Source organism: Hibiscus syriacus, unplaced genomic scaffold (assembly GCF_006381635.1).
Source record: "Hibiscus syriacus cultivar Baekdansim isolate YM2019G1 unplaced genomic scaffold, ASM638163v2 tig00110430_pilon, whole genome shotgun sequence".
Taxonomy (NCBI): Eukaryota; Viridiplantae; Streptophyta; class Magnoliopsida; order Malvales; family Malvaceae; genus Hibiscus; species Hibiscus syriacus.
Genome location: NW_024062734.1, coordinates 2,124,600 through 2,139,614, shown reverse-complemented (window position 1 = coordinate 2,139,614; position 15,015 = coordinate 2,124,600). Strand labels below are relative to the sequence as shown.

Below are 15,015 nucleotides of genomic sequence, written 5' to 3'. Positions count from 1 at the left end.
TGAATTTAGAGCCCCTAAGTGGATTTAGGCTATCTTATCAGAGAAAAGGTAAAGTTTATTTGTTAACCGACAATGAAGATGTTGAACGATTCATTGCTTACATTAGTGTTTCGCAAGATGATGTTACATTGTATGTTGTTGAACCTAGAAGTAGTGAAGTTGGGTCAGTAGCGGGTAGTAATCAACTAAGTTTTTCAACCCCAGTTTATGGTGCTCAAAATTTAATGGTTCCACCACAATTTCATCACCAAGCAAATTTTGTTTCACCACATTTCCAATACCAAACACAATCTCAAAACCCACAACCTTTCCCTAATTCAAATCCCAATCAACTTTCAGCACCAAATTCCAGTTTTTGTATTGATCATTTAGACGATGATGAGCCAACAGAAAAAATTGTGAGTACTAGTCAGTATTCAAAATTTGATCTTGGTCAATACCTGGACTTTGATCTTGGTCAATACTCGGATTTTGATGATGTTTCAGAAAAAGAAACAGACCCTGCGTGTAATGATTTTGATATTGGTCAATACCCGAATTTTGATGATGAAACAGCCGCTGCCGAGGAAGATGTTGTTGATGATAATGAGGAGGAAGTTACGACTGTGAATGAACATGTTGAACATCCATTCTGTAATTCATATAACCCTGAAGAAGAAAAAGAAGAAGAATAAATCCCCGAAGAAAAGTCCCCGAAGAAAATGCCATGGTAGTATAACTGGAATATGCCAGAATTACTTCAGATACCAGAAGAAGAGTTGGTAAAGATAACAGTTGATTGTTACAAAAAAAATTATTCGTATCAAGAAAGATGATTGTTTTGATACAAAGGAAGACTTGAAGATAGCTTTGTATACGAAATGTGTAAAAGATGGCTATCAACTAAAAGTTAACAAATCAAGCAAAGATCGTTTCGAAACAAGGTGTATGATTGACAAAAACTGTACGTGGCGTATGATTGCAAAGAGGATAAAAGATTGTGAAATGTTTCAAGTTAGGACTTTTATTGATAAACATACATGTTCAAGAACCCAAGTTTTTCCTTACCATAGACAGGCAAACAAAAAGGTGTTGGGTGGGTTTCTGGTTGAGTTAATGTTTTTGAATGGCATGGTATATCGGGGACATGAAGTTATGACTGACATGAATGCTCGGTTCAAGATTAGTATCTCATATTCTCAAGCTTGGAGAGCCAAATGTTATGCCTTTCGCAACGATTTGACTATCGCAACGTGAATTTGATTATCGCAACGGGAATTTGACTATCGTAACGAGAAAATCATAAAGCGTATTAGACTATCGCAACGCGAATTGACTTTCGCGTTGCGATTTTGGCTTTCGCATTGCGATTTTGACTTTCGCATTGCCATTTTGAGTTTAGTGTTGCGAAAGTGTACCCTCAACAGGTCTTTTACCTTCAATATGATGCAGATTGAAATCAACAAATCAACTTTTACATTTCAATCAATTAAACAAGCTCAAATAAGAATTATTTACTCATCAATTAAACAAATCAACTTTTACAAATCAATTAAACAAGCAAAAAATAATAATAATTCTTATTTTCCTCATCAATTAAACAAATCAGACTTTTAAGAATCAATTAAACAATCAAAAAAGTGTACCCCAGACAGTTGTTTATGCACCCATACAACAATTTCACGCAGCTCACTTCAGGATTAACCTGTAGAAACCAAACATTTGCTCAAACAACACTTTCTACACATCTAAAACCAACAAACAACAAATTATTGAATTCTAGGTACTTAAAAACACTTGCATTTGACTTACCAATTGTTTATGGACACTTTCATAACGCGAATACAGGTAGGCAGTGTCTCGCATATATCGCTCTAGCCATAAAATGTTGAAACCACAAGCCTACTGCACATCTATCTCTATCGGTGGGAGGTAGAAACTGTGTACTTCTTATCATCAAACGCTCCAAGCACATGCATACGAGAGGACCACAATCCCCTCTGGCTTCCTGCGTTTGTTGTGGCGTGGTCTCGTCTCTGATAACTGTAACATTGAACTTCTTTGGCTTATTGTTTCCAGAATAAGTCCAATAATTAATCGCATACAAGAATTTAGCCAAATGAGAGCTCCATCCATTAATAATATCTCTCAAATCAGACAATGATATGTAATTTATCATGCTGTCATATACTATTGTCTTCAGGGATGGGAGCTGAAGCTCGACGAGAAGCCAATGAGTACGTTCCAAAACAATGATAAACACCTGCAATCATAAGTAATAATTCAATTGCGCACTTATTTATGAACACCTTTAAAATATTTAAAAAATAAATACTAACCTTATCGACCTCCCACCATGCAGGATAAAGTTTAGTTTTTTCATTAGCCAACACATATGATTCATGTCGTTGATTCTTCAAGTGAACTACGTGAAAAGACGTCGGCATAATTGTATATCGTGTATTTTTTTTTCCTCATTTTCCTTATCATTAGAAGACGTGACACCCATGCATCAATATGTTGTTTTACAAAAAACGACATATATTAGTGAATTACATAAATTTAAAAAAAATCAAAATGAAATATAAGAAAAATATAAGACTTACCCCCCATCAAAATAGTCTTTATCTTCAACCCCTAATAACACACCCCACCAAGACCGATCAATCAACAAATGCATATCATCGTTGAGTTTGTATATGTCAGTGTAACACCCCTGGCTCCGCTCATGTAGATAAAAATCATCTGCGGTCTTAGCCCAAAGGATATTATCCAGAATTGTTTCCGGTATTTTCTGAAACTTAAAATCGCAACAAAAAACTTAAAATCGCAACGCGAAAATGACTATCGCAACGCGGAAATGACTATCGCAACGCGAATTTGACTATCTCAACAAGATAATCGCAATGCGAAATAAAAATCACAACGCGAAACTAAAATCGTAACGCGAAACTAAATTCGCGTTGCGATTTTAAGTTTCGTGTTGCGACTATTATTCTTCTGCAAATTGAAACTTGAATGGATTACATTACTTCAACCAAAAGACAAAACAAAGACAAATACTAACTTCACAGGGTTATTTTAGAACTGTTTAGCAGTGTTGGCAGCAACCGAATGAATTTACTAAGCAATCTAAGTGAAATGGTTAATCTAAGTGAAATTACGAGTAAATCAAGTTAAATATGAAAAATCTTAAACTTACCTCTTTACGTAGAGTATGAACCTCATTCTGCAACGATGCTATCATCTCACGTAGAGTCGCTACCTCACCACGTAAAGTAGATACCTCATCACGCCATACACCATTGTCATCGCGTAAAGTACCGACCTCCTCACGCAAGGCATTGACCTCATCACGTAACTCCCCTAACTCATCCCGTGGAGGTGGAGAACAGGGAGATAAATGTCGTGACATCTTTACCGGTTGCCTATCATGAGGTGATGGTGAAGAAGAGGCTCGATGATGTGACAGAATAGGTGATGGCTCTCGTTGTAGAGGTGTATAGTGTGGTCGATCAGGTGATGGCTCTGGGTGAGGTGATGGCTCTCGAAGTAGAGGCTGCTCATCATCCGTGCCATCAAAATAATGCTTACTAGCTTGCCACCAATAAGTGGCAAGCTCAGCCTCCGTGGGTGTCAGCCTCTGTAATGGAGTGTTGGCCTCCTAACAATATAAAAGCTCAAACAAAGTTAAACGTATACTAGTAATAACTTGTTTATATATGGTAGTATTTGTGTTAACTTACATCATTTATTGTCGTATACCGTAGTAACTCTTCCCAAATCAACAGCCGTCGTTTCCTCTTCCAGGAAATAGCCCTAGGAATATCATTTGAAGTTTTTAATGCATATGTCTGCATGTCGGGAAAAGCCTCAAATATCCAAATCTACAAACAATATAATACACAAACATTAGTAATTGTTAAATAATTAATTATAATTTTGGAAACATTATATAGAAATTCTTACCTTAAAGGCCCAAATAAAGCCTGACAAAGTGTATTTGGAACCATCGCCACGCAAACTTTTGCAGTCATCAAAGGCAGACGACAACTTATTTCAGGTAGCTTTCCATAGATACGAACCCCACAGAAACATGTTCCATGCAATTAGGTCCTCTACCAATAATATTAGGTCCTTAGGAATAGATTGTCTGGTCTCTCTGCCTAAAAAGCCGGCATGCAAAAGTACTAAAAGGCATACCCGGACAACATCGACGTCATTCATCCGAGTAAAACCATCTTTCTTATTAAATAATCTTGTCAAGTCGTCGACGTGTAAATTCGGCTTCTCCATTGACAGCTCAGGAAAAACCCGGGATAACCATGATGGGCGGGTAATATGACTAGTGTATCGACCTACATCATCGTGTCCGAAGCATAGACCAGTGATTAAGCAAAACTTCTCACGCCCAAAACACGTATACGACGGTGGAAAATGAAACCATATCTCTTCATTACCACGTTTTATACTATCGGGTAGATCGCTAGTCATGGTCTGAAGCTACAAATGGGTCAACATAGCATCTTCACCCGGATGTTGTACTTTCAGCCATGGCCCGAAGCAAGTATCCTCAAACAATTTTCTTTGTACAGGTGAAAACTTCGACGCAATTGTAGTGACTAGGCTTATTTTATTCCTTAAGGTCAATTGAGCCGAAAAAAAGTTCTACAAAAACAATAAACATACCAAGTTAGATATGTCAAAAACTACACTGTGAAGATATACCAAAAACAATAATAAACATAAAGAGTAGTAGTTGTTTATTCTTCAAACTTAAATTTGCAACACTGTGAATTTCGTATTTGTCTTTGTTTTTTGGTTGAAGTAATGCAATTCATTCAAGTTTCAATTTGCAGAAGAAGAATAGTTTCTGAAACTTAAAATCGCAACACGAAAATGAAAATCGCGAACACGAAAATGACTATCGCAACGCGAATTTGACTATCGCAACGAGAAACTAAAATCGCGTTGCGTTTTTGTCATTGCGATCCTCGATTTCAAATAGTCATTGTCTAAAATTGAAACTTAAATGAATTGCATTACTTCAACCAAAAGACAAAACAAAGACAAATACTAACTTTACAGGGTTAAAGACTAAACAGTTTAGCAGTATTGGCAGCAATCGAATGAATTTAATAAGCAATCTAAGTGAAATGGTTAATCTATTATTGAAATTACCAGTAAATTTATCATCAATTTCAATATGAAAAACCTAATAATAATGCAAAAATTTCAAAATAAAAATAATTAAGAAAACTAACCCTCGGTGGTTGATTTGGTTAATTTTCTATTTCTGATCGTGAAAGATTGTGGTGGTGGCTCTGAGAGATGGAGATAGACGGATTTCGCCGGAGATGGGGACAGATTTCGTCGGAGATGGGGACGGATGTCGCCGTAGAGAGTGAGAGATGGAGATGAGACTGAGTTGTGATTTAGGGTTTTAGGTTAAGAGTTACAATTATGGGATATATTAATATTCGTGTTTGGAATTTGAAAATAAAATACGTGTTGCGATACTAATGACGCTTTGAAAATCGCATTGCGATTTTGTATTATCGCGTTGCGATAGTCAGAATCGCGTTACGATTTACATATTCTCATTGCGATTTTCTAAAATCGCAACGCGAATTTGGAAAATCGTAATGCGATAGTCAAAATCGCGTTGCGAATCTGGAAACTGATTTGCGATGCTAGAGATCACGTTGCGATTTAGAGATCGCATTGCGATTTTGTTGGTCATTTTGGCAAATCCAAAAATAAGTTGATCAAAATAGTATATTATAAGAAATTTTCGATCACTGAGGTTATTTTCTCTATATATAAATCTCCTTAAATACAAGTTTAATTCTATACATATGATTTTTAATTATTTCATTTATAAAATATATAGAGTATGAAAAGAAAAAAAAATATAATAATAAAAATATTAATTATAATTTAAAAACACTATAATAATACTGAGACCCTTTCTTTTGGGTAGTGAAAAGTTATATATAAATCTCCTTAAGATTGTTAGAGTTTGTTAATAACCATAATCAATTTAATGAAAAGTAAAATATTTTATCATTGTATTTAAGATCAATTCTCTAAACTAATTTTGAAATTATACATTTAGTTTGATATTTACTTAATATTAATTTATCTAAATTTTAGGTTGATTATAATTGTTTTTTCTTTTGATTTTTCTCAATTTCAAAACTAATTTTCTTTGCTTTAATTTTCATTAAAATAAGTTTACTCAATTTATGTGAATTCGACATTGCTTATCGCTACTACAATTTATATTTCTAAAATTAAATATTATTTGTTGGTTCATAAAAAAACTATAATAATAAGAATGATGACGTCAACAAACCAACATAGTCAAGCTGCAACAGTTGCCTAAGGATTGTTTCACTTTTCAGCTCTTGATCTAAAAAAGATTTAACTTTCTCATTTCACCACCATCCACCACGTGTTTTCTCTTGAGCCATATTTACTTTAACTAACCAATAGTATTTTAATGATGATTTTTTTATTAATCCAAAATAAGTATAATGTAGTATTTCTTTAAAATAATTTTTAATTATTTGATGTTAAATACTTATAACTCTAATATTTATTATGTTAAAATTTAAAATTTTAAAAAATAATAATAATTCTTTAACTACCGAAATCTCTTTATTCGTATTATTGATGACATTTTTTAAATCTAGCAACCCTATAACTAAATGATACGTTCATAGTATTCAAATATTTATACATTAAGATATTTCTTCTTAATTGATCGTTTGTTAGATACATTTTTATTGTACTTTGAAATTAGTGATGAATCCATAAATACTTTTAAGCGGAGACACATATATGTTAATAATATAAATTTTTGAATGAGGTGAACACAAATTAAATTTTATGGTGGACACTGTCATTAAAATAAGTTGAGGAAGTCTAAGGAGTGACAATCTAATTTAAGGCTAAAAATGGTAAATTTAGGGTACAACAAAAAATGTGATAAAAATTATAATATTTTAGGTTGAACGCAACCTAAAATGTTAAAATTTTACTAACATTTTCGGTTGGCAACAAAAAATATTATCTTCTTTGCAACATTAACCGAAAATGTTAGTAAAAATTTAACATTTTAGGTTGTCATTGACCTAAAATATTAAGATTTTTGTCACATTTTTTGTTGCGCCCTAAAGTCAACGTATTTTAACTTTAAATTAAGCAGTCACACAGTAAAACTATCTAAAATAAGTAATCGAACGAAGAAAAATCATATTTCAAAGTGAGCACGTAGTTACCCTCAACAACATGCGGCTCTGCCATTACTTGAAGTGTCTCAATTAAAAATAAAAAAACTCAAATTATGATCGTTTTAATCAAAAACTCAAAATTGAATATGATTCCAATATATTTTAAAAAATTGTTATGAATTTTCATTTTTTTTATTAAATATTTACAATTAAATTCAACACAAGATTCTTTAAGATGAATTTTAGATAAATTAAAATTTATTTATCTTTTCATATTAAATATATTTCTATGTAATCTATTCAAATTCTAGGGTTTTAGTAGTTTATGGATGAGCACCTCTCACTCACAATGTAACCTTCATCTTTAATAAATATTTTTTTCTTAAAAAAGAACTCTTCGAGAGTTTTTCCTTTTCCTCTGATTTTATCAATTCATAGTACAAAAATTTGATTGTGTTACCATAAATTAAGGTTTTCTTCTCTACCAATTAGATTATTAAGGATCAACTATCCTTAGTCCCTAACCCTGATCATTATCATAAAAATCTCCTTTTTTTTAAAACTTATTTTAGGTTCAATCCTTAATGAAATCAAACTCAATCTCGATCCACTAATCTTAATTAAACTCGATGCTCGATTAATCATAACTTGAGTCAACATATGAACATTAACTATAAATTTTGGACCAGTATATTAACAGCAACAATTAATAATGTTATAGATTTTAATCTACAAATAACATCACAAAAAATAAAAGATAAATTTAAAAATAGTTTATTCCTTTAAGATGATAAATAATCAATATGCATCAATCAACAAAACTTTACATTCCCAGGTGAAGCTCTTTAAACTTTTTGCAAACTAAACTCCTCGTCATCATCTAGACTATACGATGCTTATGCAAAAGCAATATAAAGTTCAAAACAGTATCTGAAATTCGTCGAAATGATTAATAAATTGTATTTGAATGTACAGGGTCACAGTTTATGATTGTAAATGAAACATAGCGGCTTGAAGAAGAATTTCCTGCATGAATCCTGTTTATCTGTTCTGGAAATTGAGCGTCCTTATGCAGTAGGCAAACATAAAAGCAAAGAACGCGGCAAAGGCGACCAGAACTCCAGCAATCGGCCCCATGAAGTCTGACTCAAACCCATATCGATCTTCGATGTACGATTTAATTGTATGGTTACCTTGTTCGCCGGGTACGAAAATGGGGTCATCCATATCACCGTATTGTGACACAATGAGTCCGTAGATGGTCCATGCAACGGGGCAAATCCAGTAATACCAAATCCACCAACCGGGAATACTCTGAGATTTCATGAAGTAATGAGTTTGTATCAGCTTCTGTTGCGGATGATTAAGAAATGGTTAAAAAACATAGTTACTTGCGAAAGAAGTAAACTTACCGGTCTTGCAATGAAGAAACCGGAGAAAAGATTGAAGACTGAATAGAAAGCCGAGGCAAATATAGCTGCTACTTGATGGTTCGGTGTGATCGAAACGACCATCATTCCGTAGTATGTGAAGTAAAGGTAGGTGAAGAAGTTGATAAAGAAAAACCAGAAGAACTTTGCTGCTGTCCATTGAAAGCCCACCATAGCATACACTATAAGTGTATAGTATGTTGTTTGGAAAAATATGTAAGGTATTTCACAAAACACCTGCATGTCATGTAATTAAATTTTAGTAATCGATCGGCTTTTCAGATAATAAGGTAGCATCAAAGTAAATGCAAGTGAATCCTCACCTGTGAGAGGGCATAAGGTAATGCAGAGTACATCCCAGCAGCTCTTTCACGATAAAACACCGTTCTTTCGATGGCTATTACCGGCTGTACTGTTGAGCAGTTATTAATTCCAACAAATATGACTGCAGCATACATTGCCCCGATTATCATTGAAAGATCAGTTGAGCTGGACTTTTGAGTGCCGACTTGCCAGAAAATAGAACCGACCAAGAGCGCAGCGATCAACGTGAAGCAGTATCTGACTAGGTTATAATCTGGACTTCTCCAATAAGTCAGCCATTGTTTCCAAAAGCATGATTTGAACTGACCCCATGAATTTTGTGAGTACTGAGTGGCAAAATAGAGGTCTTTAGCTCCTAGTGGTGGTGTGCTTAACTCATTTACCAAGGTCTTGTTTCTCCTGCTCATAGATACATGTATTAGCTCAAAACCAAGAAATTAAAATGTAAACAACTAAGATCGCATCGGTATCATTAATATCTCGACTTACTGGTACAGGGAAGATGATTTATAGTGATCCGCAAAATCAATTCCAAGCCTAGCTTCAGCAGCTATAGAGCTTACTTCTAGCATCCATGTAGCTGGATTGTACTTATCCTTAATTCTGGGAACTCCAGAAATAGACTGCAATTGAATATGAAGCGAATTATATAATGTTTTCTTCTGAGAATATGGGAAATCTTGTTATAGTTTCATACCTCGAAATATTCGATGATCTTCTGAGAATTCCGGCCTAAAGGTCCTGCGTAAATCACCTGACCTCCTCTCTTCATCAGTAACAACTCGTCAAAGGCTTCGAAGATATCAATACTAGGCTGATGAATAGTGCAGACAACCGTTCTTCCGGTGTCCACGGTGTTTCTGACAGTCCTCATGACAATGGCTGCTGCCCTTGCGTCAAGACCAGATGTCGGTTCATCCATGAAAATGATGGAGGGATTAGCAACAAGCTCTACCGCAATTGTCAATCTCTTTCTTTGCTCTGTTGACAACCCTGTGACTCCAGGCAACCCTACTATGGCGTCCTTGAGACTCTTTAATTCTACTAGTTCCATCACTTCATCCACAAAAATCTGAAAGATAACAACAAATGACGTTTTGAGCACGAATTAAATAGTTAATGCCATGCTTGATTTCACTTACAGTTGTGTAAATCAAAGCACTTACCATCTTTTCCTCGTTGCTGATTTCTTTCGGAAGTCGGAGGAAAGCTGAGTAAATCAAGGATTCTCTGATGGTAACTTGTGGTGAGTGAATATCAGTTTGTTCACAGTATCCAGAAATTCTTGCAAATGTTTCTTGGTTCTTAGGGAATCCGGATATTCTGATATCACCCTCGATGTATCCACCGGTTTTTCTTCCTGCTAAAACATCCATCAACGTTGTCTTGCCTGCTCCACTGACTCCCATCAATGCTGTCAACACTCCGGGCCGGAATGCACCTGTTACTCCTCGAAGTAGTTGTAACCTGTCTTCTCCGACTCCTTGTGCCTTCATTTCCTGTTTAAATGCTTGATTTTTAAACCATGTCTTTGGTGACAATTATAGTGCTTATTTTGGAAAATAAGCTTATTCATGAAGAAACAAAGTTGTAGGTAGTGTAAAAGAGATCTTACAGGTGGCATATCAACATAGTAATCGACATTGTCGAAGGACATTGCTAGAGGAGTGAAGGGAAGAACCATTCCTCTCTTCGGGGCAACACCAGTGGCGACATCAATCGAAGAATCGTTCCTGTTGATTCCATGGGAATTGGCTTGATTGCTCATTCTCCGGATCGCCATTTCTTCTGCAAGTTTTCATTCGATATGAACAAACATTATGGTTAATATTGATAACTAAGACACAAGAGCAAACAGAATTGAAACAGTCCATTTTGATATGTTTCTTACGTTTATTGCTAGAGCCTGCGGAGATCGAATTTTTGCTTGATTCTGGCCTCATTAACCTCGGTTCTTCATTTGAAGCCTCGTGTTCAGCCTCCAGCTCTTGTGCTGTTTCCTCCGAAATTATAGCCTGTGGCTTTCCAAGGGCTATATTGCCAAGAAACAAAACATAGAAGATTAGCTACCTACAAGATGATAAACACATGCAAGAAGGAGATCACATTAGCCCAACAAAATGTTTAAACTTACGGTTTAGGTACATAAGAGCGAAGGTGAACAGAACGTTGAAAAGCACCGTGAAGCCCAGAAGAGCGCCTGCACCAATCCAATACCAGTTTTCATTGTTCGGAACATCAAAGCTTCGGAGCACTTGTTCCCCCAAGTTCGGCGAACCGTCTGAAGCCTGCATGGTGGACAAAGTTTCAGCTTGTTTACTTGCTTTCTATTTTAAATGAAAATGTTAATCATTTACTTGTGTCACACGGATGAATAACATACCGGTTTGTTCATCCACCTCGAATCAAATATTTCGTTCACGGTAAAACCGTTGAAACCATAAGTCAGAGGTGAAATCCAGTAGGCCCACTCCCACCAGCTTGGAATTTGATCTGTCAAAATAAGGTACCACATATTAGTTAACTATTTAGTATCATAACAAATTGAAGAAATTTTCTAATGTCAAAGGTTTGCTTTTTATGGTTATATTCTTACTTTTAGGAACGATGAAACCTCCGAGCATGAATACGAGTAGAAGAGTAAGAGTCCCGCCAGTGTTAGCTATCATCATTGATCTGCATATGCTAGCAATAAGCCGAAAGAGACCGGCTGCCATTTGTTGTACTAAAAACACCAGCAGGAAGTTCTTGAAAAACCTGGCAAGTTGATACTAATTTCATCAGCTGCTGTTTTAACTTGTTGCTCAAGAATTTTTTTTTAAAAAATTTAAAAAAAGACTCTGATCAGTATAGCGACATGTAAATGAATGGCATCAATTCAATTTACCTGCTGGCCGCTGGTGCATATCCAATAGTGTAATATGTTACAACCATCCAAGCGACAGTTTCCAAAATAGATATCGGAACCCGAAGCAGAAAAGTGGGCAGAGTGAAAGTCCAGACAGGATGGAATAAAAGGTCTCTTTGCTTGTAGAACACTGGAAGCCTACTGATCATGAGCGAGAGCTCAGCAAAACCATTGAACATGTTGATGATCATTCCAAATAGAAGTGCACCAACATAGAGTTGTGCATCTCCAATATTCCTAGTGTCCATTTCAGTCCTCAAAAATAATGTGGACACGATGATCGCCACAATGACAATTTGGACTGTCTTGAAGACATAAATAAAAGAATTCCTCTTGATCAGTAGCCATTCTTTGTCCCAACAGGTCTTAAGAAGCTCCATTTTGGAGACTGAGTATTTTTGGAAGGCCAATGCAGCTCTGTGAGCTCTTGACTTGTCGAAAGGAACGGCGAGCTCACTCTCTAGCTGCATTCCAACGTGGAAGCGCTTGAACCTGCTTGCAAATTCAGTTACTGTAATGTATCTGTATGGCTTCCTCTTATCTGCCCAGTATTGCTCTTGGTCCTTCTTTGAGGTAACCTGTCACAGTTTCACTAACTTGTCACCTTATGTTTCACAATTTGTCACAATTTGATATCACTAAAGAGTAAAAAAAACTCAAAACTATCCGCAACGGTTACGGTTTAAGGTTTTACCTCTTGCAAAAAGTCAGCAGTTCCTTTCCTCTCAGGACATTTGAAACCACAGCTCTCAAAAAACTCAACGACGTGCTCTCGTGGACCCTGATACACGATCTGTCCCTCAGATAAGAGGATGATATCATCAAAGAGATCGAAAGTCTCCGGAGCAGGCTGCAGCAAGGACATTAAAATCGTGCCCTCTGTTAGGTGCACAATCTGCTGCAAGCACTTCACTATCTGGTATGTTGTTGAACTATCGAGACCGGTCGATATTTCATCCATGAAAAGTGTCTTGGTCGGGCCAACAATCATCTCCCCGGTAGTTACTCTTTTCTTTTGACCTCCAGAAATTCCACGGTGCATATCATCTCCAACAATGATATCCTTGCATATGTCAAGCCCCAATATCTGACCAATTCAACAACAGGGAACAGTGTGACATTAGAAAATGTAATCAATCTTTTGTTTTCAGAATTTTACATCGGTTAATATTCGATGCGACGGTGTATAATTTTATATATCGCGTAATAAATTTACTTACTTTGAGTGTGTAATCAGTAATAAGGCTGCTTTCAACTCCGTGCACTGAAGTTGCCTGGAAAATTCAATGTTCAAAACCAGAGGTGAAAAATTATGAAGTTTTAACAAATTTACAAATTTGAATGTAGGATTTTCAGATTTACGACATTTGTTTAATACCTTCATGAAAAGGTCTACATCAGCTTCTGGTAAAATCCCTGCATCCTTTTCCCTTCTAGCTAGCTCACTTAACAGATCTACAAAAGAACAACAATTTTCGGTAAATCATCAGAACAAAACATAAATCCTGCTACTTACTTATGAACAAATTGTGGTAAACATATTGTTCTCACCGTATCGAGTTCCGACACCCTGACATCTTGCCGAGAAATCAAATGTTTCTTTCACTGTCATTTCTCCAACATGAACATCATTTTGACTGATATATGCAGATGTCTTTCTAGCAACAAATTCTTGTAGTTTATATCCATTGTATGTTACTTCTCCTCTAACCTGTTTTGCACATCAACGGAACGAATACGACGTTTATAATCATAATATGAACAGGAAACGAATATAAGTAATATTCAATCTTTGATTGTAACTAACCCTTAAACTTTTGTCCAACTTGTCAGCCATGGCAAGCAAAAGAGTTGTTTTCCCAGAAGAAGGTGGGCCTAGCAAGAGTGTCATCCTACAAAAGAAGATGTATAGATTAATAAAAATAACGTAAAGTTAAATGGTGTATGCCTTAGATTACTATATGTACCTTGATGGTCTAATAATCCCAGAAGCATCTTTGAGGATGGTGAGATTTGTTCGCTTGGCAAATCTGATTCCGAACAAGCCGAGAGCCGATTCTACAAGGTTCAAGGCAGCATTTGGAAGTGTCGGAAGAGCTCGACTGCCGATGAAACAGTCGGCTTCTATCGTCAGGTTCTGGAACCTAACTTCTACCGTCGGAAGTTGAATCCCAACCCTGTGATCCCAAGAAAACAGAGTTATTAAGATAAAACATTTACAACATCATTAAAATCATACATGTCATTACGTAACATGCTATAATTACGAAGAAAAATATGCGTAAATGGTGATGGGAAGATGTAAAACATACTTATCGATCCTGTTTCTGAACTTCTTCAAGAACTTTTCATTATCTTCCTCGGCAACCTTGAAGAGCATGTCAATGAATTTTTGTCTGTCATTTATGTCAAGGCTTCTAACATCAACTGCTCTATGCTCCATCTTGTTCCCAATGATTTCATTGTCCACGAAGGACTGCATGATGCTGGTTCGGAGGCGATCGTACGTGGGTAATTTCTCGATAGCAGCCCATTTTAGAGCTTCCTCGTCGTCGTCGACGCGACTACTCCGTCTCGAACCGGCTGAAAACACATCTTCCATGTTCCAGCTACTCCTGCTGAGGCTCCTTCCGATGCTACTATGCCCTGTTCTCTTGCTCGGATTCCGAGCTCTCTCTAAACCCTCCATGTTTCTCGATCTTCAGAAGAAAAAAAAGAATAAAGAATGTTTAAATACAGAAAAAAATTAATCTTTGCTTTCGTCCTCCGAAATTTTTGCTAGAGAAATGGAGGAAGTGCAAGTTCAAGGTTGAAGAATGAGCGAAAGAATATATACACATGCAAGTAAGAGACAAAGAAAATAAATAAATAAATAAATAGGTTGTTCAAATATGATAGGCATCTTAATATGTCTGATTCATTGAAAGTCAATTGCGGTTGGTGCCTTGGAATTCATATTGGACCGGTTGTGTTGCTATTTATTTAAGACTTTACAGATTAATTAATTGCATTACCATAATTAATTGCAGTAAATATATCAGTTCTGTCAACAGCCGTGCACCGAATCCGAACTTTCGTTTTATTTTTGGGTAATTGCTACATATACCACTAAACTTTAGTTTTGTATTGCGTTTAC

General features: G+C 35.9%; 1 protein-coding gene across 2 annotated transcripts; it reads right to left on the bottom strand.

The window, feature by feature from the left end:
* Nucleotides 1-647: 647 nt before the first annotated feature.
* On the bottom strand, nt 648-14,648 carry LOC120125481 (ABC transporter G family member 35-like). 2 transcript variants are annotated; one of them, XM_039143917.1, is made up of 20 exons: nt 14,192-14,648; nt 13,847-14,056; nt 13,687-13,771; nt 13,431-13,590; nt 13,258-13,334; nt 13,100-13,153; nt 12,574-12,966; nt 11,859-12,457; nt 11,568-11,728; nt 11,355-11,464; nt 11,106-11,259; nt 10,863-11,003; nt 10,587-10,759; nt 10,138-10,470; nt 9,669-10,043; nt 9,461-9,594; nt 8,971-9,370; nt 8,630-8,884; nt 8,239-8,531; nt 648-668 (listed from the first exon to the last, which is right to left on the bottom strand). In XM_039143917.1, exons 1-19 carry the CDS (start codon nt 14,566-14,568, stop codon nt 8,259-8,261), a joined length of 4,464 nt encoding a protein of 1,487 aa, XP_038999848.1. In that variant the 5' UTR covers nt 14,569-14,648; the 3' UTR covers nt 648-668; nt 8,239-8,258. The 2 variants fall into 2 exon arrangements, with proteins under 2 accessions (XP_038999848.1, XP_038999847.1); XM_039143916.1 differs by lacking the exon at nt 648-668 and having other exon boundaries at nt 8,025-8,531.
* Nucleotides 14,649-15,015: the final 367 nt, after the last annotated feature.

What these genes read in the sequence shown, in the direction of transcription:
- LOC120125481 (XM_039143917.1), bottom strand. Translation starts at nt 14,568, where the DNA reads ATGGAGGGTTTAGAGAGAGCTCGGAATCCGAGCAAGAGAACAGGGCAT. An exon ending in AGGTTTCATCGTTCCTAAAA is followed by an intron (nt 11,465 to 11,567) that starts GTAAGAATATAA and finishes TTATTTTGACAG; the next exon opens with ATCAAATTCCAAGCTGGTGG. An exon ending in GTTTCTTCATTGCAAGACCG is followed by an intron (nt 8,532 to 8,629) that starts GTAAGTTTACTT and finishes ATGAAATCTCAG; the next exon opens with AGTATTCCCGGTTGGTGGAT.